The sequence below is a fragment of the Tachyglossus aculeatus genome, chromosome 3, assembly GCF_015852505.1.
Source record: "Tachyglossus aculeatus isolate mTacAcu1 chromosome 3, mTacAcu1.pri, whole genome shotgun sequence".
Lineage (NCBI taxonomy): Eukaryota > Metazoa > Chordata > Mammalia > Monotremata > Tachyglossidae > Tachyglossus > Tachyglossus aculeatus.
The window spans coordinates 31,363,304-31,391,229 of NC_052068.1; the positions used below are offsets into that span (position 1 = coordinate 31,363,304).

At 44.0% G+C, this 27,926-nt stretch overlaps 1 protein-coding gene across 1 annotated transcript in view; it reads right to left on the reverse strand.

The window, feature by feature from the left end:
- Window positions 1-1,831: 1,831 nt before the first annotated feature.
- Window positions 1,832-27,926, reverse strand: part of POLR3A (RNA polymerase III subunit A) — a 55,095-nt gene continuing 29,000 nt past the window's right edge. Inside the window, exons 16-31 of the mRNA XM_038743580.1 lie at window positions 27,177-27,349; window positions 24,511-24,622; window positions 23,900-24,018; window positions 23,503-23,640; window positions 22,339-22,509; window positions 21,237-21,350; window positions 16,877-16,963; window positions 16,706-16,788; window positions 14,900-15,070; window positions 13,278-13,371; window positions 12,578-12,670; window positions 11,454-11,618; window positions 11,043-11,207; window positions 9,836-9,967; window positions 8,597-8,729; window positions 1,832-4,453 (exon numbers count right to left, since the gene is read on the reverse strand). Of these exons, the coding sequence (XP_038599508.1) occupies window positions 4,305-4,453; window positions 8,597-8,729; window positions 9,836-9,967; window positions 11,043-11,207; window positions 11,454-11,618; window positions 12,578-12,670; window positions 13,278-13,371; window positions 14,900-15,070; window positions 16,706-16,788; window positions 16,877-16,963; window positions 21,237-21,350; window positions 22,339-22,509; window positions 23,503-23,640; window positions 23,900-24,018; window positions 24,511-24,622; window positions 27,177-27,349 (2,099 nt within the window). The 3' untranslated portion in view covers window positions 1,832-4,304. The remainder of the gene's footprint in view (window positions 4,454-8,596; window positions 8,730-9,835; window positions 9,968-11,042; window positions 11,208-11,453; window positions 11,619-12,577; window positions 12,671-13,277; window positions 13,372-14,899; window positions 15,071-16,705; window positions 16,789-16,876; window positions 16,964-21,236; window positions 21,351-22,338; window positions 22,510-23,502; window positions 23,641-23,899; window positions 24,019-24,510; window positions 24,623-27,176; window positions 27,350-27,926) is intronic.

Genomic DNA, 27,926 nt, shown 5'->3' on the forward strand with positions numbered 1-27,926 from the left:
GAGGGAGGACGTGGGCCGGGGGTCGACGGCGGGACAGGCGAGAACGAGGCACAGTGAGGAGGTTAGCAGCAGAGGAGCACAGGGTGTGGGCTATTTTTCTACAGAAAAGTTCAGGGCATGTCACCCCGCTCCTCAATAATCTTGTGGTTCCCTATCCACCTCCGTATCAAACAAAAACTCCTCACTATTGGCTTTAAAGCTCTCCATCACCTTGCCCCTTCTTCCGTCACCTCCCTTCTCTCCTTCTACATCCCAGCCCGCACCCTCCGCTCCTCTGGTGCTAACCGTCTTGCTGTGCCTCAATCTCGCCTGTCTTGCCGCTGACTCCTGGCCCACATCCTACCTCTGGCCTGGAACACCCTCCCTCTACAAATCCTCCAAACAATCACTCTTCCCCACCTTTCAAAGCCCTACTGAAGGCACACCTCCTTCAAGAGGCCTTCCCAGACTAAGCCCTTCTCCTCAGCTCCCTCTCCCTTCCACATTCATTCAATCGTATTGAGCGCTTACTGTGTGCAGAGCACTGCACTAAGCGCCTGGGAAGTACAAGTTGGCAACATATAGAGACGGTCCCTACCCAACAGTGGGCTCACAGTCTAGAAGGTGGGCTCACATCACCTTGACTCACTCCCTTTGCTCTTCGCCCCCTCCCCGCCCCACAGCACTTAGGTATTTTATTAATGATGTGCATATAGCTATAATTCTATTTATTCTGATGGTTTTGACACCTGTCTATATGTTGTTTTGTTGTCCATCTCCACCTTCTAGACTGTGAGCCTGTTGTTGGGCAGGGACCGTCTCTATGTTACTGACTTGTACTTCCCAAGTGCTTAGTACAGTGCTCTGCACACAGCAAGTGCTCAATAAATACGATTGAATGAATGTATATATCTATAATTCTACTTATATTGATGCCTGTTTATTTGTTTTGATGTATCTCCCCCCCCTAGATCGTGAGCCCGTTGTGGGAAGGGATTGCCTCTCTTTAGTGGTGTACTGTACTTTCCAAGTGCTTAATACAGTGCTCTGCATACCATAAGCGCTCAATAAATACTATAGAATGAATTAATGTACTAAGCGGTTGGGGGAGTACAATATAACAATCAACAGACACATTACCTGCCCACAATGAACTTACAGTTTGGAAGGGGAATCAATACCAGTTCCCTTTCCTACTTAGACTGGGAGGTCCATGTGGGACAGGGACAGTCTCTGACCTTTTAACTTGTATTTACCCCAGACCTTGCTACCACTGCCTCCCACACAGTGAGCACTCAACAGATACCATTAGTATCACAGTCCCACTATCTCTAGATAGATGGAGATCAGCTGAGTACAGACTCAAATACGGCTGCTTCATTTATGGTGGAAAGTCTTTTTATTTACATAATTAATACAAGGATGCTGCAGGCAATGATCCAGGTATTTACCAAACACTGAAGAATAGGGTTGATTTTTGATCCCTCTGCTCGTGGCTCAGTGGAAAGAGCACGGGCTTTGGAGTCAGAGGTCATGGGTTCAAATCCCAGCTCTGCCAACTGTCAGCTGTGTGACTCTGGGCAAGTCACTTCACTTCTCTGTGCCTCAGTTACCTCATCTGTAAAATGGGGATGAAGACTGTGAGCCCCACGTGGGACAACCTGATCACCTTGTAACCTCCCCAGCACTTAAAACAGTGCTTTGCACATAGTAAGCACTTAATGAATGCCATTATTATTATTATCGACCCCCATTCGCCGTCTCCACGACTGCCCACCAGCTCTGCCTGGCGGCATCGAGGTTTCTGCTTTATCAGGAGGCAGCAATAAATTTGCAGGATCACACAGGCGTGTCATTTTTAACGTAAACTTTAATCTGACCTTTATAAACAAAATTTCGACTCATGCGAGGAATCCCTATTCAACTCTGGGTCGGTAGTTCCTCGGAAGAGCTTCAACTTCAAAATCAGCTCTGTTACGAGCTGTTTGTGCAAAACTAATTTTTAAAGAAAATAACTTCTTGTAGTCACCTGTTCTACTGCTGTGTGCAAGAGGGACAATCTGTTTCTCCCAAGACTGAGACCGGCTATATCCAAACAGGTTTGTGTTGTAAGATTCTTTAATTCCCACTCTAGTCAAATTTTTGGTGAAAACAAGTGCTATGGCAGGATTGGGCAGGATCAAAGCCTGTACGATATGTTACCCCTCCCTCCCAATTAAGACTACTCCAAGTTCAGAATTTTAACCTTTTCCCAAAGCCCCAATAAATTTAAGCATCCACAATTCTTTGTGCATTTTTCTGTGTTTTTCAGTTTCTTATCGATACATAGGCACACACTCCTTGAGTTCAGTTGTCCCTTTATTCTGGCATTCAGTTGGATCAATCTGATTAATTCATTCCGGAAGACCACCCTGGGAAAGAAGAGGTGAGGGTGGTGGGAGGAGGGGAGGTAGGGAAAGAAATTATAATTGTTTAAGGCTTATTTCCTCTCATCCAACGCTTATTCTAAAAAGGGATGCACTTTCCTTGCCCCTGGTTTTCAGTGTCCCATCTCAGGACCACAGCCCTCGATGAGTCCTGGGAAGTGGAACTTTGTTCTTTCCTGAAGTTGTGCATCCATTTCCCAGAACCTGACCTTCGGGAAAGCACAAAGGATGGGCTGCATTGAAGGTTCTCAGGGGGTGGTGGTGGTGAGGGGGGTTAGCAACTCCATGGCCATCACCATTTTCATTTCTTCCTCTGGCACTTTGCCAGTCTTAATGAGCAGTTCGGCACAAAGAGCACATTGTCTCCTGGGGCAAAATCCACTCTTTTTTCCCTTGAAGACAAGCTACTTAGACTTTTTTTTTTTTTCAAATTTTGCACAAAACCTCCTCCAGAGCCTTGGAAAACCCAACAGCAATTACAGAGCTACTGCGAAGAAATCCTTGCAGATTAATAAGGTCTTCCTCTGCCGCTTAATCTTTACAGAGATCTGACGCACATGCTTCCTGCTTCAACTGTAGATTTACACCCTCCTACTGTATGAGCTCTTCAGGTTCAGCCCTTCTCTGTGATTCTTCTGAGATTCATTCGTTTCTCTTTCTCCCCAACCCTCCTTCTTCAGGGACTAACCTCTGCAGGGCCTCCAACACCCAGGCAGTTGCCGGTGGTTGAAGTGAGGTGAAGACTGAGTTGCGGTTACTCCGAAGACAATGACGGGGCCCCATCTAGTTTTGCCAATTCCACGGCTGGTCTAGGTTTTTTTGAACTCCTGAGGCTAAAAAACCCAGGAGGGCAGCTGCCGGATGGGCCACCCAGCTATTTTTAGCCAGAATGGGGAGAACTGGAGGCCAACAAAGTCGACATTCAACGTCCCCCCCGCACTTAGACTGCGAGCCCCAAGTGGGACATGGACTGCATCTCCACCCTGATTATCTCGTATCGACCCCGGTGCTTAGAACAGTGCTTGACACATAGTAAGCGCTTAATGAATACCATTTTTTAAAAAAGAGGCAAACAAAAATAACACCCTTGAATCGTAGAAGTGTAGGTGGAGACTGGATGCAGGGAAGTTGGATGCTCTCAGGACCTGGGTAGAGCGGATCTCAGCAAGGCCTTGGGTTTCACCCCAGTTCCAGGTTTGAATTCAAATCCTATGCGGCGATTTTGCTTGACCAGTTTTTTCGGATTAACTTCAATATTGGCTTTTACAGAGTTCTTGCTGCTTAAAAAGAAGAGTAAATAAAAATGTTTTTTTTTTCTTTAACTTGAGAACATCACATTGGGAAATTTCAACAAAGGGTGAAACAAAAAACTTGAACTTCTTCCTTGTTTGTATTAGACTGGGTACACAGCTACATGCTGTCTGGAGCCAAAAAGCAGACGGCTAATTCCCACTTGCCACAGTGCTAAGGTGTCGAGATGAAATTATAATAGTGGGCTTGATGCAACTGGAAAATGGCAAAAATAAAAACGATGTCAAACATAGACAAATGAACTAACAAGGATGAATAAATTAGAACCAGCCAGAGATAGGTTGGGAAATAGTTATTAACTTATTCACACAGAAATGGTCTCCAACAGGAGACTATGTACTTTCAGGCAGTACCACAGTTGGCTGTGACAACATGGATAATGTGAGAAAGTCTTCCATCTTTCTGAACTGAAAAGCTTCGAGCTGAATTCAATTCTTGAACAGGTGCTCCTCTCCATTGTCCACATCTGAGTCCGCTTTATTTTCCAAAGTTGGTGGCAGCAAACCATGGATGGCTAATTTGGGTTTGGCCCCGAGGCCAGAAGAATGCCGGATTAAGTCCGCAGTCTTTCCGGTCCTCTGGTGGATGCTACGTGACCATGGGGATGTGGAACTCGCTCGTATCGAAGACCAAGGGCCTCTCGGGAGGGTTGGGATCCCGGTCAGCTTTGTGGAGCAGCTTGAAGAGTCCGGTCCCAATGTTCATCGGGATGCCCATGATTATGCACTCAGAAACACCTGAAACAACAACCCAAGTGCTATTAGAATCCTGCACCTTGGCCCAGGTCTGAGAAAATCCTAACTAGGCTAGCCCGATGATGGACTTGACCCTCCATTTTACACTCATCATCATCATCATCATCAATCGGATTTATTGAGCGCTTACTGTGTGCAGAGCACTGTACTAAGGGTGAAAACTTGATAAAGCAGCCAAGAAAAAAAAAAAGCCAGACACGGTGAACTTTCTTTCAATATTAGTCCTGTTGTTCCTTGAGCACTTGCTTTTCACCAAGTACTGTGCTAAGTGCCATAGAGGTGCTTAAAAAATTAAATAATCAATATGAGTTCGTCCTCGTCTCTGCTGGGGCTCACAGTCGATCAATGACATTAAGTGCTTACTGTGTGCAAAACACTGTTCTAAGCACTTGGGAGAGTACACTACCACCGAATTGATAGATATGTTCCCTGCCCACAAAGAGAGAGACATTAAAATGGATTCTGGACATGTACATGAGTACTAGGAATTTCGAGAAATAGATATTGTTATCTCAGTAATCTTTTTGGTCTGTTATATTACTGTTTTCTAGTCACTTGTAACTATGGTGCCTTCTGCCTCTTCTGACCCTACCGTTAGACTGTAAACTTGAGGGAGGGGATCATGTATGTCTTTTATTTCTTTTTTATGTGCCCCACATACCTGAAGTACAGTGCTCTGGAGCCAGTAAGTGCTCAGTAAATACTACTAATACTACTGAAAGGCAGCATGACCCAGTTTCTAATCCCAACTCTGCTGGTACTGAAGTTACTGTGTGACTTTGGGTAAAGTCACACTCTCCCTGGGCCTCAACTTCATCATCTGTAGAATGGGGCTAATACCAGTCCTCTCTAACCCTTGGATTATAAACCCTGAGAAGGGCATACTCCGTATCTGATCTGAGTCGGTCGATCGACGGTATTTGAGTGCCGGGGCCCAGCGCGGCACTTGGCAGACAATTGGCATTTAATCAACACCACGATTGTTAAACTGGCACTGCTGTTTGCTTTACCAGGCTGAGACCATCACCTTTCGGATGGGCGGAAACGTGAAAAGTGCAGATTTAACAGACGTATCTTCAGCTCTTTCACTTCAAAAAGTTCTTGCTACCAATCTATGGGCCTGCTGAAAGCCCTGTTCTTAGTCTGCCGGCAGAGGATATGCAAAAGAGGAGTCTCTTCCTAGATTTGGGAACCCTGAGACTTGGCCCCAGGTCTTGGGTGGTTGATTTAGGAGAAGTGCCACCTAGTTCCAGCCAAATCACCGGGCGGCTGGAGACTGAAACCGTTTTGCTCTCACATCTGTGCTAAGTCAAATGGCAGCCACGGGGGCTGCCAAAGTGAAAAAATAAAAAATAAAAAGGAATCCGTACGGGTCCCTCTTCTGAGGTCATTAAACTTAGTCAGCAAGAACATTGAGCAAACACTTTCAGAAGGGATTGAGTTTGCCACAGAATGTTTTCTTTGACTGAAACCACAGAATAAAGTAAACAACCAGAGGTCAGCTCATGGACTTTGGACCAATTGGTGCCCAGGTCTTACCTACTGGAGAAAAAGGCAATAAAAATTCGGGACGTGCCCCAATGGCAGTTTTGTCTCTGCCGGGATTACCAGAACACGCCTGCCCCTGGGGCAGTTCAGAAATGCGACTCAGGTATTTGGGAGAAGGGAGAGGGGAGGAGAAATGGGAAGGAGGGAATCACCTCTGGAACAACTCACTGTGGCCAGGGAATGTGTCTACCAACTCTTATGTTGTGCTCTCCCAAGCACTTAGTACAGTGCTCTGCACACAGTAAGTGTTCAATAAACACGATCAATTGATTGAAATAGCCGGGCATTGCACTTGGCATAGGCTTCCCCTCGGGCGGCTTTAGGCAAGGCCTGAAAGACTCAGGACCTGAACGTGGGAATCCAGAAGTACGGGAATTCAAAAACGGGGAGATAAATAGGCCAACAGAGCAGAAGCCTATAAGAAGAAAAGCCTGTGGTGCTCTAGGGACAAAGGGAATAGGAGGAAACAGTTTTCTGCCTTTCCACACTGTTCTCCCCCTTCTAATCTCATCACCAATGGCATTTACTGAGCGCTTCCTATGAGCAGAGCACTATGCTAAGCGCCTGGGAGAGTACAATACCACAGAGTCGACAGATGCACCCCTGACCACAAGGCTAGAGGGGGAGACCGATATTAATACAGATAAATTTATAAGACGCAATTTATAATTCCAGTGAACCCAAACTGAGGCACCAGTAATAATACTCTGTGTTCGGAAGGAGTGAGGCCCGGACAAACGAACTGTGGAGAGGCGACTTCTCCGGTAATAATAATGATAATAATGATAGCATTTATTAAGCGCTTACTATGTGCAAAGCACTGTTCTAAGCGCTGAGGGAGATACAAGGTGATCAGGTTGTCCCACAGGGGGCTCACAGTCTTCACCCCCATTTTACAGATGAGGGAACTGAGGCCCAGAGAAGTGAAGTGACTTGCCTGAAGTCAGTAGCATTCCCATCCTTCCTTTCCCGGCTACAGTTTCTTTAAGAGTGGTGCTGATATCTGCTGCATCCTTGTGGTCACTGTTTCTCCTGGGTCACAAGCAGAAGTGATGTGGTCCAGGAATCGGTCAACCCATCGATCAACTAATGGCATTTTGTACTTACTTTGTGCAGAGCACTGTCCTAAGTGCTAGACAGTAAGCTCCCGATGGGTAGGGAATCGGTCTGCTAATTCTGTTGTGCTGTACTTCCCCAAGTGCTTAGTCCACTGCTCGGCACATTGTAGCTCTCAATAGATACCACTGATTGATTGGGAGAATACAATACCGTTGGTAGACACAACCACCTCAAGGAGTTAACTTGGGTACTTGTTAAGTGTTTACTATGTGTTAAGCACTATACTACACGCTGGTAATGGAACAAGTACTTTTTAAGCAAACTCACATTTGAAACATAAAAAGAAAGTGTATTTGAAAGGCTAGGGTCAGGGTGTGGCATATATAGATTACATATATATGTACATACGTATTCTATTTATTTTATTAATGATGTGCATATACCTATAATTCCATTTATTCATATTAATTCTATTGATGTCTGTTTACTTGTTTTGATGTCTGTCTCCTCCCTTCCAGACTGTGAGCCCGTTGTTGGGCAGATATTGTCTCTATTTGCTGCTGAATTGTACTTTCTAAGCGCTTAGTACAGTGCTCTGCAAACAGAAAGTGCTCAATAAATACGATTGAATGAATGAAAGAACAGATTCTTAGGCTTCTGGTTCTGCCCTATTTGGCTATGAGACTACAGCAAAATCTTATATCACTCTGCCTCAGTTTTACCATCTGCAGAGCGCAAGGGTGGTGGGATTGCTTTGTTATTTTAGGGAACACCAATTTAAAAAAAGGGTAAATAATGGTAATACTGGTATTTTGTTAAGTATGTACACTGTGCCAAGCATTGTTCTAAGTATTAGGATAGATACGAGATAATCAAGTCAGGCATAGTCTCTGTCCCACATGGGGCTTAACAGTTAAGTAGGAGAACGGGTACTGAATCCCCATTTTATAGATGAGGAAACTGAAGCACAGAGAAGTTAAGTGATTTACCCAAGATCACACAGCAGGCAAGTGGCAGAGCTGGGATCAGAATCCAAATCATCTGATCCCCAGGCTCCTGTACTTTCCACTACGCCACACTGCTTCTCAGTGGTGTCATGTGAAAGAGAATGACTTACTAAAGTTAAGCTAGTGCTGGGGACTAGTTCCAACAGCCTTCTGAAAATAGAGCTATTACCACAGGTCAGTGTTTCATTAAAATTCCTACTTGTCCACAAGCATCAAATTCCTTTTGGGCCTGTTCTAATTGCTGTTAAGTCACGGCAGGCCCTTCTATGCTGTTTTCTACAGCTCAACCCCCCTACAAGGGCAGAGAAAGAAGACATATCCCGTCGTGCTTTCTGAAACCAACAGATTCACTCGTTTCAATTTTAAGAACTGCAGTTGCAGCTTAAAAAAAATCTCCTTTTTAAGTTTTGAGAAGCACCTGAAACATTGACTCCTTTCGTTTCTTAAGTGACTTACCTGGTGCGTAAATGCTGGATGCATTACTACAACCTGTCTGTCCATGGATACTTACCACACACTGAATCCTTCTGCCCAAAGTAGGCAGCATCAAAGAGATGGTCCGCAGTCTTTTCAAAGGATGCCAGCATCAATACGCTTTCCTTCATTTTGGCCAGGCCGAACCTAGTAATGCCTAGCACTTCACCCTGGGTCAAAGGTCAGAAAGATACAAATTCAAACAGAGCTCCAGAGCTATGATTCTGCTTCCAACACAAACAAAAACAACACAAAAAAACAACACAACCATTTCCCCACCCACACAAAACAGCAGTTTGAATACATTTAAGCATCAGCAAAGAACAACATGGAACTGAATCTATCATCTGACTTAGAAACTGATGCCTGTTTCCTAAAATGATTTCTTTGAGCAGTTAAGGCCTGGAAGTACACACCTCCTGTCTTAATTGGCTATACCCCATTCCATGCGTACTTGGCTGTTTTCTAGACTTGGCTGCGATACATTATCTAAAATGACTTTGGAAGGGTATAAGATTTTGAAAAGCCATTTTAGGAAAGCTTTTTGTCATGAGAAGCAGCAAGGCCTAGTGGATAGGGAGCGAGCCGGGAATCAGAAAAACCTGGGTTCCAATCCCGGCTCCAACACTTGTCTGCTGTGTGACCCTGGTCGAGTCACTTCACTTTTCCTTGCCTCAGTTTCTTCAACTGTAAAGCGGGGATTAAGACTGTGAGCCCCATGTAGGACATGGACAGTGTCCAATCCCATTATCTTGTATCAACCCCAGTGATTACGTGCCTGGCGCATAATAAGAACTTAACAAATGCCATAAAAAAACCACACACACACACACACAGAGCCCCCCCACAAAAAACCCCAAAAGTCCCCCACATCATACCATAATAATATTCGTTAAGCACTTATTACGTGCCGACCACTGGACTTAGGCACTGGGGTAGATACAAGATAATCCTGTTGGATACGGTCCCTAATTCCTCAATGGACTCAGAGTCTAAGGAGGGAGAACAGGTATTTGATCCCCCTTTTACAGACGAAGACACAGAGGCATTGAGAAGTTAAGTGATTTGCCTAAGGTCACACCGCAGGCAGACGGCAAAGCCAGGATCCGAGAATCCAGTCCTTTAAGTCGAGGCCACTAAAGCCACACCGCTTCCCACCCCCAATGTGGCTGCTCCAGTATCATAAACAAAGCCAAAGACAGTTCCAACTGCTGAAGTCCCCAAATTTAATCAAGTCTTACAAGTAAGCAACGGGAAGGAATTCCTACATACACACCTTATAGGTCATCAGATCGGACAGCAGCATAACATGCCTTCTGTCGATGCTCATGCCATGATTGACCATTGTGTACTGGATTTCATTGATGATAGTTGTGCGGGCAGCTTCGATGCCCAGCGTTTTCTCCACCTGAGAAAACAACATCAAGGAGGAACCTTCTCACTGGGCCTCGCTCTCACCTGTCCCGCCGTCAGCCCCTGGCCCATGTCCTACCTCTGGCCTGGAATGCCCTCCCTCCTCATATCTACCAAACAACCATACTTCCCCCCTTCAAAGCTCTACTGAAGGCTCACCTCCTCCAGGAGGACTTCCCAGACTAAGTCCCCCTTTCCCTCTGCTTCCCCTCCCCATCGCCCCGACTCCCTCCCTCTGCTCTACCCCCTCCCCGCCCCACAGCACTTGTATAGATATGTACATATTTATAATTCTATTTATTTATATTAACGATGTGTACATATATCTATAATTCTATTTTTTTATTTTGATGCTATTGATGCCTGTTCACTTGTTTTGATGTCTGCCTCCCCCTTCTAGACTGTGAGCCCACTGTGGGCAGGGATAGCCTGGCTCAGTGGAAAGAGCCCGGGCTTGAGAGTCAGAGGTCATGGGTTCTAATTCTGACTCTGCCACTTGTCAGTTGTGTGACTTCGGGCAAGTCACTTCACTTCAGCACTTAGAACAGTGCTTTGCACATAGTAAGCGCTTAACAAATGCCATCATTATTATTATTACTATCCTCTGTGCCTCAGTTCCCTCATCTGTAAAATGGGGATGAAGACTGTGAGCCCCATGTGGGACAACCTGATCACCTTGTTTATCCCCACCACGCTTAGAACAGTGCTTTGCACACAGTAGGTGCCTAACAAATGCCATCATTATTATTATCCTTGTTGCTGAATAGTACTTTCCAAGTGCTTAGTACAGTGCTCTGCACACACTAAGTGCTCCATAAATATAATTGAATGAATGACTGAACACTGGCGCTTTCCCCTTTCCCTTCCTTTGAATATCCAGCTTCTCTTGCAGGTTTCAGGCTACAACAGGCTGCTTTTCCTTGGCAAAGAAATCGCAAGTGACGAGCAATTCACAGACCGTGGGTTCTTCTGTTTTGGCAAACGAGCAAGAAACCGCGGAAGGACTGAGGTGGGAAGAAGGGAAAATCCTCCCAAACTGACAATACGTTTCACCGGTAGGACAGCTGTACCTCATAAGTGTTATTGGAAGTGGTTTTAGTGCCCTTGACTCCGTGCGTGGCCATGACCGCCCGCAGATTATCCCCTTCCACCAGAAGCTTGTATTTCTCCTTCCCGCTCTGCTCGTCAATGTGAATGACCGCTCGCGACACCTCAGGGATGCCCTGCACCACCACCTGAAATCCAAAGAGAAAATGCTCTGAAGTCTTGTGGGTAGGGAATGGTGTCTGCCCTGTGGCACTCTCCTGAGCGCTTAGGACAGTGCTCCGCATCCACCGAGCGCTCAATAAATACGACAGATGGAGGTTTTCAGGCTTGCTCCCACCCCGCTTACGATCCGAGCCCTCCCTACGGTGACGTACCAGGCCCCAGCCCGGGGCTGGGCACAGGGGACAAAGGCAGGAAGCGGGTAGCGGTCTTACTTTCGGCAGGTCCTCTTTGAGAAACTGCAGGACGTAGTACATGGAGCTCTTGCTGTTCTCTCGTGGGGTGACACAGAGCACGGCCTCCCCGTGAACGGCGACATCCCCGGGCTTCACCCGCAGCTTGGACATGCAGATGGAGTAGCGGACCGTCTCAGCGTTTACCTGCAGTATCGGGCACAAGGGTTTCTGCATCTCAGCACGCGGTCCATTTGTTTCACTCATGGCAAAAGAAGCAGCTTCTGGCTGGCAAACCCCAGTTTCAAGCACTGGGCTGGTTTAACTAGCTCAAGTTATCCATTGTAGTGGGAGAAAAAAGAGAGTTCAGATAAATGAAATCGAAGAATGATTTTTAGAAGGTCACAAGAGAGGCAATGTGGCCTAGTGGATACAACATAGGCCTGGGTTTAGTCCTGGCTCTACCACCTGCCACGTGACCTTGGGCAAGTCACTTCTCTGTGCCTCCGTTACCTCATCTCTAAAATGGGGATTAGTACTGTGAGCCCCACGTGGGACCTGAACTGTGTCCAAACTGATTACCTTGCATCTACCCCAGTGCTTGGAACAGTACATGGCGCACAGTAAGAATTTAACAAATATTATTTTAAAAAAACATGCAAAAAACCAGAGCCGAACTTTAGCCAACATTTCCTACGGTCCAGTTCTTTTTTAACCTCTCAGGTTTTATTTTCTGTAATAATAACTGAATTTGCTAGATGCTTCATCATCATCATCAATCGTATTTATTGAGCGCTTACTGTTTGCAGAGCACTGTACTAAGCGCTTGGGAAGTACAAGTTGGCAACATATAGAGACAGTCCCTACCCAACAGTGGGCTCACAGTCTAAAAGGGGGAGACAGAGAACAAAACCAAACATAATAACAAAATAAAATAAATAGAATAGATATGTACAAGTAAAATAAATAAATAAATAGAGTAACAACTACGTACAAACAGATGCTTAATATTTGCTAAACTTTGAACTAAGCACTGGGATAGACAGAGGATAATTAGGCTGGACACGGTCCCTGTCCCACATGGGGCTCATGATCCAGCCCTAATTGTCACCATGCTGAAGCTGTTTCTCATTTAAGCGGTCTGAGTTTCATAATGAATAACTTACTTCTAGCCTCAGAAGCCTAATCCGCTCCAGGGACAGCTTGACGAGAATAAAACAATCATCGGGAAGAAACACTTCTTCAATGTATTCGGAAATCTACAAATCCAAAAATCCAAAATGTTCATCGATCAGTCTTTTCAATCGGTGGCATATGTTGAGTACTTATGGTGAGCGAGGGAGAGTATAAGAGTAGGTGGACACGATCCCCCCCCTCAAGAACCTTAAAATCAAGAGGAGGAGGGGGCAGACATTAAAATAAGTTATAGGTAGGGAATGAGAATAAGGAGATGTATGTTAGTGTTAGAGGGGAACTCGGGGGAGGTGATAAGTGCTTAGGGGATACAGACTCAAGTGCACAGGTGATGCAGTGGGATGAGAGAATACAGTGGGGAGATGAGCGATTAGTCAGAGAAAGCTTCCTGAAGGAGATGTGATTTTAGTAAGGATTTGAAGATGGGGAGACTGGTGATCAATTATATGAAACAGAGGGAATACCAGTAGCCTTTTTTGCTCTAACGGATAAAGATATTTGTAAGATACTCCGCCTGAATTTCACACTTTATATTTAGGCTACCTATTGAAGAGAAAGTTACAGAGCAGTATATGCAACCCAGCTTTCAAAATCCCACTGTTACTTGTTCTGCTAATCCAGAATTCAGTCCTGGACATAGTTTTATGAATTACCAAGAAAAAGTTTTCTTACCTCTCCCAAGAGGGTTTTCTCAATGCGACCTTTCACAAGACGGGCAAAATCGGAATCGTCATCTGAGTCCAGTTGTGCTGTGATAATAGGAGTGCTAGGTGGAAGAAAGGAGATAGGATACATTGGAAGGAAAAATGTTTTGTTCCTTAGTAACAACAGCTTCGTTCAACACCCTATATTTTGTGGAGGGCTGCTAGCATGGTGCAGTTTAATCTAGGACAAGATGTTCCTAACTTTTGCACCCATTTTTGTAGTCCAAGATTCATCTCCCTTATTCTTCACTGTTGGGTGTTAGAAGAAAATGCTTGTAGCCCAAGTGGCATTCAGTTCAGACTAAACATCTAAGGAAGTTAGGAGCAATGTGAGGTGGGTTTCATATACATTGGCCTAACTCCATGGGTTTTCCGAGTGAGTCCTTTCACCCCGTGATATTTTTCTTATTCATTATTTTTCTGGACGCGACCTTAGTCCCACAGAACCAACCATCGGCCCAGTTTAAGGAGGCAGCTAGCACGGGACTGGAAATCAGGGGGCCTGGATTCTAAGCGCTTGTACAGTGCTCTGCACACAGTAAGCGCTCAATATATACGATTGATTGGTTGATTTACTATTCTATTTTGTTAATGATGTGCATAGAGCTTTAATTCTATTTGTTCTGACGATTTTAACACGTCTACATGTTGTTTTGCTGTCTGTTTCCCCCTTTTAGACTGTGAGCCCGTTGCTGGGTAGGGACTGTTTCCATATGTTGCTGACTTGTACTTCCCAAGCACTTAGTACAGTGCTCTGCACATAGTAAGTGCTCAATAAATACGATTGAATGAATGAATAAGGCAGAGCAGGGCTCTGCTCTGCCACTTATCTGGTGTGTGATCTTGGGCAAGTCACTCAAGCTTTCTGTGTCTTAGTTTCCTCATTCCTCATCACCACACCCACTCCTTTGGAGATAACTCAATCAATCAATCAATCGTATTTATTGAGCGCTTACTGTGTGCAGAGCACTGTACTAAGCACCTGGGAAGTACAAGTTGGCAACATATACTACACATATATACACATATCATTCCTACAGCTTCAACTACCATCACTATGTGGATGATTAATAATAATAATGGCATTTATTAAGCACTTACTATGTGCAAAGCATTGTCCTAAGCGCTCCCAAATCTACACCTCCAGTCCTGACCTCTCTCCTTTTCTGGAGTCTCACATTTCCCCCTGCCTTGGGGACATCTCTACCTGGATGGCCTGACACCTCAAAACGGTTCAAAACAGAACTCCTCATCTTCCCACCCAAACCCTGTTCCCCCGGAACCCCCGTCACTGTAGACAATACCCCTATCCTCCCTATCTCACGAGCCCGCAACCTTGGTGGTGTCCTCAACTCACCACTCGTTCACCTCACATATTCAGTCTGCCACCAAATCCTGTCAGTTATACCTTCACAGCATGGCTAAAATTCTCCCTTTCCTCTCCACCCAAACTGCTACTATGTGGATTCAAGAACTTATCCTATCCCACCTTGACAGCTGCTTCTGCCTCCCTGCCTCTCCCAGTTAACTCTCCTGATTATTTTTCTACAAAAAGGGGGAAGGAAAAAAAAAACCCTCAAGGTACAATACCTGATGGCTTTGGATGCGTTAATGATTTCTTTGATCCTGGGCACACCCAGAGTGATGTTCATGGAGGCCACGCCTGCAAAATGGAACGTCTTGAGGGTCATCTGTGTGCCCGGCTCGCCAATGCTCTGAGCACAGAGAGCACCCACCGCAGAACCTGGTTCCATCTGGGCCCTAGGGTGGGGGGAAAAAAAGAAAACGTGGAGAAAAACGCATTAAAGTTGAAAATGCATTTCACACAGAATAATGGGGGATTTGGGGCATTGGCAAAAATTATCAATAGGCAGTTCCTTCCTAAAAGAGCCTTAAGAATAGGCTATACACCCAATTGGGATGCATGAGGAGTGCTCCACTATGGAAGGACGCTATGACCACTGGACTTCAACTCCAGGCATGAGATTCTATGAAGTTTCACTCAGGAAATAACCTTGTCTTGTGCAACTTTACATGTTCGATTCACAGCCTAAAGATAAAAAATTTGCTACAGTCACACAGAAGAACAGCCTCAGAGTATTATGTATTATGAAAAGTGTGAATTTAAATAATCCCAGCAGAGAAGGGCCATCCGATTATCTGAATTTGACTTTTTCAACTCCTGTGAGCGCTAGTGATTAAACCTAATCCTACCAAAAGACCAAATCGTCTGTGTAGAAAATAAGTGAAGGGAAATACGGGGGAAGATACCAATATTTGTAATTCAGATATGAGCTAATCCCAGCAGATCTGTAGACCCGTAGCAAACGTAGCAATGTAACCACAGCAGGAGCATGACCTAGTGGAAACAGCACAGGCCTCGGAGTCAAAGGACCTGGATTCTCATTCTGGCTCTAACACTTGTCTGCTTTGTGATCTTAGGCAAGCCACTTCACTTCTCTGTGCCTCCGTTACCTCATCGGTAAAATGGGGATTAAAACCGTGAGCCGTATGTGGGGCGTGGACTATGTCCAACCTGATTATCTTGTAGCTACTCCAGTGCTTAGTACAGTGCCTGGCACATAGTAAGTGCTTAGCAAATGCAATAAAAACAAAACAAAAAACTAAAAAGAGACCCAGGTTATCACTGTTCCACTGCACTAATGAAGAGTGTGTGTAAAGTGTGTGCAGTGTATAAAGTCTTACCAATGAAGAATTACTAAAGACATTTATTGAGGGCCTAGCTCAATGCAATGTCAAATCCAGCAGGTTCTAGACCATCCTAATTCTCCTAGACTTCTCAACTGTGACTGAAACTGTGGACACCCCCTTTTCCTGGAAATATTATCGAACCTTGGCTTCACTGACGCTGTCCTCTCCTGGTTTTCCTCCTATCCCTTTGGCCGCTTCTCCTTAGTGTCTTTTGTCAGACCCTCCTCTGCCTCCCACCCTTAAAGTAAGAGGGTTCCTCAAGGCATGGATCTCATTAGTTCCCAAAGCTTTATTTTATTAAAAGCACATTTCTTCTCAGAGATTATTCCCCCAAATAAGCCCTCATTTCTTCTTCTCCCATTCCCTTCTGTGTTGCCCGTGAACTTGGATTTCCACCCTTTATTCACCCTTAGCCCCACAGCTTAGTACAGAGCTTAACAAACACAATTATTCATTCTTATTACCAAATTTGTTATATTGTTCTCTCCCGAGCACTTAGTACAGTGCTCCGGACACGGTAAGCTTTCAGTAAATATCGTGCATTGATTAGCTGACAAACTGTTTTGTGAATTTCTCAATGAGTACTTTAACCCCGACAGTATTTCCCACCCATGGCAAGACTTGCAAATGGCTCCACAAAAAAAATTACTTCTAATTTCATTCAGGAGATACGCTTTCACCTACCTCATGTACTTATCCCTACAAGTCTCCAGAAATTTCTCTAGCTGAGTTGGGGTAATCCGGTCCAGCTGGTACAAAACTCGTGGCTGAAAAAGGAAAAAGTGAGGGATGTCATGAAGCGGCAGGCTTTGATCTGGACTGTTGCCACTATACTTCTTTTTCCAAGGATGTTACCTCTGTTGTGCCGTTGTCATTGATGCCGTATTTATCCCTGGTTTTTTTTATTTTTTCAGAAACGACTTTGATAAATTTTTTAATTTCCTGAAATGTATGAAAAAACACACAAAAAGACATTTTAAATGTATAACAGCAGATGTGTTCGGATCAAATTTCCCGCGTAAATTAGGAGACATTTGATCCCTGGAATGCATTTTAATTCTTCTACACTGTGTGCCATTTCATTACACGTCTAAGGAGGGACCTAATATACCAACACAACCCCATTACAAAGTGTCACGTTCTGTAAGCACTCGATGACTATCGCATGCCAACCCATATTTTCGGTAACAATTACTTCCTGCACGGTACTGTCTGTGAGCTCAGGGATTTGGTACTCGTCAAAGAATTTCGAACGTCCATTTACCATCTTATTACAACTTTCGTAATCGCCACTAATCCATGACAGCACAAGCTGCTCATACTTCTCATCCAAATACTATTTTCTGAACAGGTTGGGGAGACGCACCACGGTAAAGCACATCTGTCTCCTTCCACACTGCTCCCTCAGCAGACAGGGATGCTGGCAGGGTTCATTAATCAGTCAAATCCAACAGCGGGACTTAATCGAGCACTTACGGTGCACAGAGCACTGTACTAAGCGCTTGGGAAAGTACAATGCAGCAGCGTCGGTAGATGCGATCCCTGCCCACAGGAGCTTACAGTCTACAGGGGGAGGCAGATATTAAAGTTGATTAGAAAAGGGAAATAGAATATTAAAATGTGGACTTTAAAATGTGGCAATATGTTGCCAATTTGTACTTCCCAAGCACTTAGTACAGTGCTCTGCACACAGTAAGCGCTCAATAAATACGATTGATGATGATGATGATGACGGATTCACAGCTAGAGCAGACATCTAGCCAGAATCATTATTCCACAGGTACGATTGCCCCATCTGTTCATCTTATTGGCACTGCCTCAACCATTACTTTATTGAGGGGCTATGCCTTTCAGAGTACTGAAGAGAAGAATTTGATTTACCCATCAGGAGGGATATTAGTAGAATTTGATTTACCCATCAGGAAGGAACTAATATCTTCTAGGTTTGTATCATGATGTACCGTCGTAACAGTGTTGCTTTTATTGACAGACCCACCATTTTAAAATTAGGAGCTTCATTCCCTAAACCAGAATTAAGGGATAATACCGCCAGAAGACAACCGCAACAATTTTGCCATGCAAACAGATATTTTGCCTTTATTTTGAAGCTCAAATGCATGGACTGTGAGCCCACTATTGGGTAGGGACTGTCTCTATATGTTGCCAACTTGTACTTCCCAAGCACTTAGTACAGTGCTCTGCACACAGTAAGCGCTCAATAAATACGATTGATGATGATGAACCAACGGATGGCTTCCAGTTCCCCTGGCCCCCACAGCTAAGAGAGGGAGGAGAGAGCCAGGAGAGTCACTCCTTGGTGCCTCTCCCTCAAATGGAAGCCGAATCAATCAGTCGGAGACAAAGAGTGGGAAGGAAAGAGGGGGACAGGTTGGGAAGAAGGAGAACCTCAGCCATCTTGGAGGTGAGGGACAGATAGTGAGTGGTGTTCCTGGGAAAACGGGACACAGGGAAACCCGGGACAGACACAGGACTCAGGGATGGATTGGAGAGGCTCCCGGGAGGTTTGGAGACCAGCAGCCGGGACTCCGGAGGAGTGAGCCTCCTGTTCCCGATGGGGAGAAGACCCGGTACCCCAGGATGCCTACAGGGAAGTACAGTGTGGGAAAGAAGGAGAAACATTACTAGATCCAGAGAAAGGCAGTTTACTCAGAATTTGTTTTGGCTGCAACCTTATTAAAAATATATTAAATATTAGAGAGATCTCAGCTCTTGGTACTTCCCTGCAGTAGGAGCTGGAGGAGAAGCTCTGGGTGCTGGGGAGACCCGTGACCTGGGGAGCTGTGGGTGGTGGGCCGGACCCCGATGATCTCTATGCCTTCAGTAGTAAAGTGGTGGCAGCAAGAAGGGTCAAGGGGCTACGGGAATTGGGAGAGTTTTAGGGCCCAGTGGAGGCTGACAGGGGTCCAGGTGCTTATACGGTGACTCCAGGGGCTCTTTAGCTGACATTTAGGGTTGAAAACCCCCTGTAAAGTCAATTCACTTACTGACTGCTCTCTTTCTCTCTCTCTGAATTCATATTTTTTTGTGACGACCTTAACAATTACTGGTGGTTTTTCCACCTATCCCACTTTTCTCCGATCCTGCACACTTTTAATAGCAATTTCCTGGAAGCGATGAAAATGAAATTCTTCTTACAGGTTAGCACAAGAAATCAGGGGTACAGAATGTATGGCAAGGAAACAAGTGTCAACCTTTCCCACAGGAGAAGGGGAACAGGAAAACTCACTGTGCTTTCCAAATTTGAGGGTACTGACAAGGAAAACTGAAAGGCTTCCAGTGACCACCTTGAATGAATCAATTTCAACATTGGCAAAAGAAGGGGTAGGGATATTTTGTAATGTAGAGTGGAAAATTACTTTGCTGAAATGGAATCTAGAAAAAGCTGGTTAGAATTTAGCTAAATACATTAGGCAAAGGAGAAGGACGTGAAAGGAATTATTAAGGGCAGAAAAGAGGTAAGAGGGAAAAAAAATCAATAATTTTGAAAAGTCACATGCTTGGAATCTAGAAAAAGCTTGTTAGAATTTAGCTACAGAAACTATGAAAAAGAGAAGGAGGTGAAAGGAATCCTCAAGGGCAGGAAAGAAAAGGGAAAAAAATTGATAATTTAAAAAAGTCATACACTTGGAATCTAGAAAAAGCTGGTTAGAATTTAGCTAAACTGTGAAACAGAGAAGGACGTGAAAGGAATCATCAAGGGCAGGAAAGAAGAGGGAAAAATCAAATTTTTTTTTAAAAAGTCTCACACTCTCTGGACTAGATCACAGTACTCCCCTTCTTCAGACCATCTGTGCTCACTACCATAAAATGCAGACTCTCTTGATTCTGAGTGGGTGGGGCAGGTGGAGATGTTATAACCTGATGAAAATCTGCTGTAGGGTGGATTTTTTTACCCAGCTGGGCTCAAGACCATTTTTCAATACATCATCCTTTGGGCACTCATCCAAAAGTCAAAGGGGAGCAAAATAAAAGTGAAGGAAAGGTAAGTAAATCAAACACACCAAGCATAGTTGTTGAGGCAACATAGACGCCAGTTGTTGCGTTAGCTGGAGCACAGGAATTAACGCATTTATGCTCACAATTCATGACCATGCTAAGATTACCTCATTATACTGTGCGTAACCTGTCTCGGTTAAAGTCTTCAAGAATGACAGAAAAAAGAAAACCGAAAAATAAGAAGCTAAATGCAAGATCTGAAATGTTAGAGAGAAGTCCACCAGAAAACGAAATGGCTTTGGACTGGTTGCAGCGAGAATAACTGAACTTGCTCTACTTAACACAAATTCTCAAATTTCAGTCTTGACTCCCACACCACCCTACAATCCAGCTAAGTAGTAAAGTGCCAGATGTCTTAAGCAAAACATTACCCATTGAATCTTAATACTATTCACTTTAAATGTGAATTGCAAGGGGGTGTGAAAATTTCCTAAATCTGTCAGTTAGGCATTTCTACACAGGGCACTCCAATTTGCCTGCTGGTCTTCTGTCAGCATTTGGATTACAAATTAGGTTCCACAAAAAAGATGTTTCTGCTCCGGGGTGCACCAATCTGTGACCAATAATAAAGGAGCTGCTAAGGAGGATCAATGAAATTCACAGTTTTATCACGGGGTCAAAATCAGAGGCCATTTCAAAGAACCATCCCTCATCATCAATCGTATTTATTGAGCGCTTACTATGTGCAGAGCACTGTACTAAGCGCTTAATCCCTCCTACATGAAACTGGAAAAGTGAGACCCGATACATGATGGGAATTCATAAAAGGATTACACAGATCTAGCTGCTAAATGAGGAGGAGCAAACCAATTCCCCAGGATGCACAGTAACAGAAATGAGAATGTGGAGATTCAATTAAAAAAAGCATTTAAAAAGCCATTTTCTAATGGATGTAACTTTGTATACTAAATAAAACACAAACCCAATTACAGCTCAGGTGAAGGCTGAGCACACAAAAAAGTAAAATATATCTACTGCTTGTAACAAACTTTGACAATCCTGAATTAAGTTAGCAGTTTATCCCCCACAAACCGACCCTATAATTCTTGAAAAGATTTCTGAATGCCATCCATGATGGGTAAAGGCTCAGTCACGTGATTTAGGCTGAAAAAAGACATGCATAATAATAATAATAATAATAATGGCATTTATTAAGCGCTTACTATGTGCAAAGCACGGTTCTTTCATTCAATCGTACCTGAAGGAAGCTATCCTGGCAGCAGATGAATTCATTCTTCTTCATGATCGATTCAGTAGTCAGGACCAATTCATTTTTACTGAGCGCTGGCTCACTCTGGCATGGGAAGACTGCCTCAAGTTTTTCAAGAAAAGGAAAGGGAAGCATTAAATTAAGGAATAAATCACCTTACAGATAAGAACCAAAAGTTTCCTAACCTACATTTTTTTTCTTTTAACCAAACTATCCTCCACTAAAACCTGTAATTAATGGAAAGAAAGAGAAATATAATCAACGATATTGACTGCATAGATCTCTGGCAAAACTGAGCTGAACTCTAAATTCCAACCAGAAAAATGACTCTCTTTTGACACTTCTTGGATACATGCTCGGGATAGCAAAGGCAGGAAAAATATTCATGCAAAACACATGGTTGATAATGCTGTTGAAGCACCGCCATTTACTGTGAAATAGTTCTTTGATTAAAGAATCATTATCAAGCAATGGAATTCGAGCACTGTATGCAGAGTACCGCACTTAGCCCTTGAAAGAACACAACCAAATGGGTAGACACACTCCTTGCTCACAAGGAGCTTACAGTCTAGAGGGTCAGGCATTAAACGACAGGTACAGAAATACCTAAGTGTCCTGGGGCTGAGGGTGGGATGGATTCTCGTGTGTTTAAGAGGTACAGATCCAAGCGCAGAGGTGACAGAGAAAGGAGAAGGAATGGGGGAAGTGAGGGCTTAGTTGGGAAAGACCTCTTGGAGGAGATGTGAATTGGAAGATGAGGATAGTAGTAATCTGTTGGGTGTGAAGGGGGAGGGAGTTCTGCGATAGGGGAGGACGTGGGCCAGAGGTTGGTGGCAAGATAGATTGAGGTACAAGGATTAGGTTGGCATTAAAGAGGAGCACAGTGTGTGGATTGGGTAAGAAATCAGGGAGATAAGGCAGGAGGGGGTGACCTGAAAGTTCTTTAAAAACCGATGGTACGGAGTTTCTGTTTGACGTGGGGGTGTATGCGTAACCACCGGTAGTTTTGGAGGAATGAGATCAGGACTGACCTTTTTTTAGAAAAACGATTCTGGCAGCGGTAGAAGTCTGAAAACAATTTAAATCTTACTTTGATGTTGTCAAGAACCCTCTTGAATTCCAGGGGTTCGTCCTTCCCCTCCATGGCAGCGGGATCTAAACCATCTCCTCCATAAATAAACTGGATAATATCTCCAGTAGAACTTCGCACAGTCAAATCATATTGCGAGCAGAGGTCTTCAAGAGATTTTACAAGCCTTCGCTAAGGAAAGGTGGGAAGAAAACAGTTATCGTTGCTTTAAGAGGAGATCGATGACTCCTCAGGCTAGTTGATATAACCATTAGACTAAATAAACTTAAGTAACAAACAACTCAATCACATACCAGCTCACATCTGACCCCACCACAGCATAACCCTTCTATATTGGGAACTAAATTGAACTTTCACTCTTACATTTGCTGCTCCTTCTAGACTGTGAGCCCGTCTTCTAGACCGTGAGCCCGTTGTTGGGTAGGGACCGTCTCTATATGTTGCCGACTTGTACTTCCCAAGCACTTAGTACAGTGCTCTGCACACAGTAAGTGCTCAATAAATACGACTGAATGAATGAATATGGTATGACCAATCAAAAATGGGTTTAAATTGCACAATGTCTTAGAGAAGGCCTGTTTTTGTATGTCATTTTGACTTTAATTTTTTTCCTTAGGTTTAAATGATTTTCTTAAACATCAAAAACAGAGCCAATCATTTAAGCCAAACTCTTTTATATTCCAATATCTATAATAGATGATCAGGCCTGAGCTCACTCCTGGGAGAGAGAATGAGCGAAAGGCCAGGAGCATCATTAGTTTGGTCCACATCAGTGACTGTTTCCACCCATATCATTAGTGGGGTGGTCCACAGAAGCTGCATGGCCTAGTGAAAAAAGAGTCAGACGGCCTGGGTTCTAAACTGGATTCTGCCATATGCCTGCCGCATGACCTTGGGCAAGTCATTTAACTTCTCTGTGCCTCAGTTCTTTTGTTTTCCCTCCTACTTAGACTGTCAGCCCCATAAGGGACAGGGACGGTGTCCAACCTAATTAACCTGTATCAACCCCAGCGCTTAGACCAGTGTTTGACATGTGACATAAAGTATTTACACATTCACTTTAACTCCTCATCAGGTTGGGACAAAACACAATTTATGAACAGAACGCTTCAAACATCGCTGCGATAGAGCTGAGTTACTGATTTGACGTTGCTGTCAAATTACCTGCATGTATCCGGTTTCAGCTGTCTTTACAGCAGTGTCCACCAGACCTTCCCGTCCAGCCATTGTGTGGAAAAAAAACTCAGTTGGAGTCAAACCAGAATAAAAGCTATTTGCAACAAAGCCTTTGGCAGCTGGAAGCTAGAGGAAATAAGAAAAAACATATGAATACAAGACCCACATTTCTAAACTGCACTTTGAATCCAATATATATGTAACATGTCTAGGGGTCAGTTATTGCTCCCCTAGAACTTCCTCTGTGTTGGGAAAGAGAGCCTCCATGCTCCCGTAATAATTCAAAAGAGGTTCAAGGCCTCCTGGAATGGAAATTAAAGAACTTAATTCTGGACCATGCAAAACCCTCGAATATCCTGACACCAGTTGCCTCGGAAGTACTCACCTTCGAGTGCTTCTCAAAATGAGGCAAAGACCGATTTTCAAAACCATCTGGCACTCGTGACCCACTGATAGCCTGCTGCCCAACACAGGCAATCATCTGGGATATATTGATGAAGGAACCTAGAAACACAGATCCACCATGAAAACTGCACACACTACCCTGAACTCAAATGAAAATTCACCCCCACCTCGAAGTATTTTTTCTAAGGAAGACAATGCTACCTACGGATGCTGGTTTGTAGGAACAACTGTGTTCAACAAATTCAGTTTTCTGGGGACCATAAGTATCTGAATGGGCTTAAAACACACTAAACAAGGACTTCAATCAGTTATCACAAAATATTTGACAACTGAAATGCCCTTTCCTGCATGTCAGTTCTTCAACCAGCACAATGGATTGAAGCGGCAGGTATTAGGTTACTCCAGGTATAAAGTGCAGCACCCGACGAATATGTAGACCAAAAAATTCATCTTTCTCCTTTTCAACAAAATTGGTTGCCAATCGTTAGCTGCGTGTAAAAAGCCATAAAAAAAAAAGTCCCCTCCCACACATGGACTAGAAATGGGCTGAAGATCAGAAGCAAGGCAGCAATTAAATGTCAACAGATTTACCTTTGGAGCCACAAACAGCCATGACAAGGGGACTGTTACTCTTATCCAATTCTCGGAGACAGGCACTGCCAGCGTGGTCCCTGATTACAGACAGCTCCTTCAGGATTAAAGCCTAGAAGCATCCCAGATTGAGAAACACATATATGAAATACATGAGCTAGTAAAGACATACCAATTATGCTCATCATAACTTTTACAGTACCCTACAGTTAAACACCATCTAGGTTTTTGATTTATCAAGATTTTCCCAATGAGTCCCAAACACATATAGTGTTGGCACATGCTAAATGTTTAATACCGTTATTTACTTATATACCTCAAGTGGGGCTTGATGTTTGATTTTATTACTAGAGGAGCAGAGAGACTCATGTTCTCCCGCAATAGACTAAGTCTCCTGGGGGCAGGAATTGTGTCTACCAACTCCATTGTGTTGTATTCTCCCAAGCACTCACTACAGTGCTCTGCCCCCAGTAAGTATTAATAAACACCACCGAATGTAGCATTGAATGGGTGCGGACGAAGTCAAGAGGGATGCATCTAACCCCTATCAGGGGCCCAAACACAGCGGCTGAAATATCTCTACCGAAAGTCCTCGGAGAGGAGCAACGGGGAAACGGATAAGTAACGCAGCAGGTGTAACCATAAAGTGCTTCACACACAGTCAGCGCTCAATAAATATGATTGAATGAAGAATCACAATCAGCTGGCTGGAATTCCAGGAGCCGGAAAAAGCAGGACATAGGTGGGAAAACTGGCAGATGCGCCTGCCATTGTTTGTACATATTTTTTGACTCTATTTATTTATTTATTTATTTAATTTATTTGTACATATCTATTCTATTTATTTTATTTTGTTAGTATGTTTGGTCTCTGTCTCCCCCTTTTAGACTGTGAGCCCACTGTTGGGTAGGGACTGTCTCTATATGTTGCCAATTTGTACTTCCCAAGCGCTTAGTACAGTGCTCTGCACATAGTAAGCGCTCAATAAATCCGACTGATGATGATGATGCATTGCAGCTGCATGCAGACAGTTCCACAGGGCTGATGGTCCTGCTGGCTTTGCCTGTTTCCTTGCCATGAATTCTGTCCAGGCCTGGCGGTGGTTGCACACTTTCTTTCACTAATGAATTCTCCTGTTGATATTACCCCCCTTGCTAAGGATCAGGCATTTCAGTCTCTGTGAACTTGTATGGGCATCTGAAGCTGTGCTTGAGGTGGTTCCTGAGCGAGCAGGTAGAAAAGGAAAAGCCAGCTGCCTTTTCCCCTCAGTAGTAATGGGATTTATTAAGTGCTTCCTGTGTGCAGAGCACTGGGAAAGAATATGTGGGTGGAAATTAGACACGGTTTCATGGGGGAAGCAGCATGGCCTAGGGGAAAGAGGATGGGCCTGAGAGTCAGAGGACCTGGGCTCTAATCCCAGCCCCACCGCTTTCCTGTTGTAAAACCTTGGGCAAGTCACTTAGCTTCTCTGTGCCTCAGTTCCCTCATCGGCCAATACCCATTCTCCCTTCCACTTAGACTGTGAGCCCCATTGTGGGACCTATCTTATATCTACCCCAGCGCTTGGTACAGTGCTTGGCACATAGTAAGTGCTTAAATTCCACAATTACCATTATTTTTGTTATATCTGCCTCTAGGAGGGGTGCTATTTCTAATTCAGTTTGACTTGTCCAAGAAGCAGCTCCGTGCCATAAGGGAGGAGGCTTTGCTGGAGCATAAGTCCACTGCTACCAGGAGCTCTCAATTTACTTTCCTCAAAAAAAAATGAGTCACAGAGTGGACCTAGTAATGACTTGTGGGTCCTGATTTAGGAGACTGTCATCACAGGTCTATCAATCTTTCTGAAAAGAACTAAGCCCTTACTGTGATTAGGATTGTGCTACAATTGTAAGAATATTATTCCATTCTATGTTGTCACCTAACATAAAGTGAATGCTGAAAAACAAGCTAGTCTCTCCCCTCACCTTTGTGGAGTCAGAGTAATTTCTGTGGGAATGTGAGAATGTACCTTATTCTATGGGACAAAACAGAGGAAGGGGCCTGGATAGATATTCGATTTGAATGTTTATGGAATATCCTATCTGACTTTAATAAACTAATAATTACTCTGTCAAGGCACAGCTTTTGCCATCGTTTATTTTGATTGGAAGATAGTACTATGTTGCTAATCAAAGATGTACTGCATCACTCAGTGCAAGAGTGTTAAATAATTATCTGCAGATGAGGTCAAGAAAACTAAGATGACTGAAGAGCATACCCATGAAACAGTGGAGCCCAAGTGAGCCCAAGACCTTTTGCTGAAAAGAGCGTGAGAAGCAGCATGGGCCCAGTGGAAATAGCAGGAAGGACCTGTCACACTTGTCTTCTATGTGACCCTGGATAAGTCACTTCACATCGCTGTGCCTCAGTTACATCTGTAAAATTGTGATTAAGCCTGTGAACCCCATGTAGGCCATGGACTGTGTCCAATTAATTAGCTTGCATCTACCCTATCGCTTAACAGTGCCTGGCAAATAGTAAGTACTTAAATATCATAAAAAAAACCCAGTCCACCAATACCTAGCCCATTGGACTTCTTTGACAATCAATCAAGTAGATGTATGAACTACACGAGCCTAAAATAGCAAACAGAGAAAAAAAAATATCTCAAAGAACAAGCTACTCACCTCTAACGTTTCCTCGGCAGTACAGCCGGGTTGCTGCTGCAGCTTTCCAGTGTTCAAGGCTTCGATATATTCATCACATTTTTTATAGCCAGCATTTAGCAGCTCATATTTGGCTTTTAGCAATCCCTGACCTGGTGTGACATCACCAATCCCGATCGAGAATCCTCGGTTAGCTGCAGGACAAGAAGGGGCACGGAGAGGGAAAAAAAAAAGTACAGTACAGGATTTGGCTTGGTGAATTCTAGGTAGAGATAAGTTTAAAGCTTCACTGATTTTTTTTACAATTATAAAAGAAAAACAAATGAGAGATTTACAGTCGAGTAATCATCTCATTTCAGTGACAGAAATTCTGCCAAGAGTAAAATTTACTTCTGAAGAGAATCATATCGCTCTAACAGATTAAATTAGTGATGTCAAGCGTAGAAATGAATCTGGTCTAAATAAGGCTCCTAATTGGTCTCAGCTCTGCCCAGGGGAGGGTTAGTTTCTTGTTTTCCTTTTGTTTGTTTGTTTTGTTTCTTCTAAAACACAGAACAACAAAAATCAAATCCCACCTCAGCATATGAGGGGCACTGCCTTGGTCTAGGACCTGAGCAGATGGGGTCAGGTCCAGTCATCACCAAGCTGAACCCAAAGCCGGTCCCCTAAGTCTGTTTATTGTTGTACTGTACTTCCCCAAGCACTTAGTACAGTGCTCTGCACACTGTATGCACTCAATAAATACGCCTGACTGAATGAATGAATCAGCTT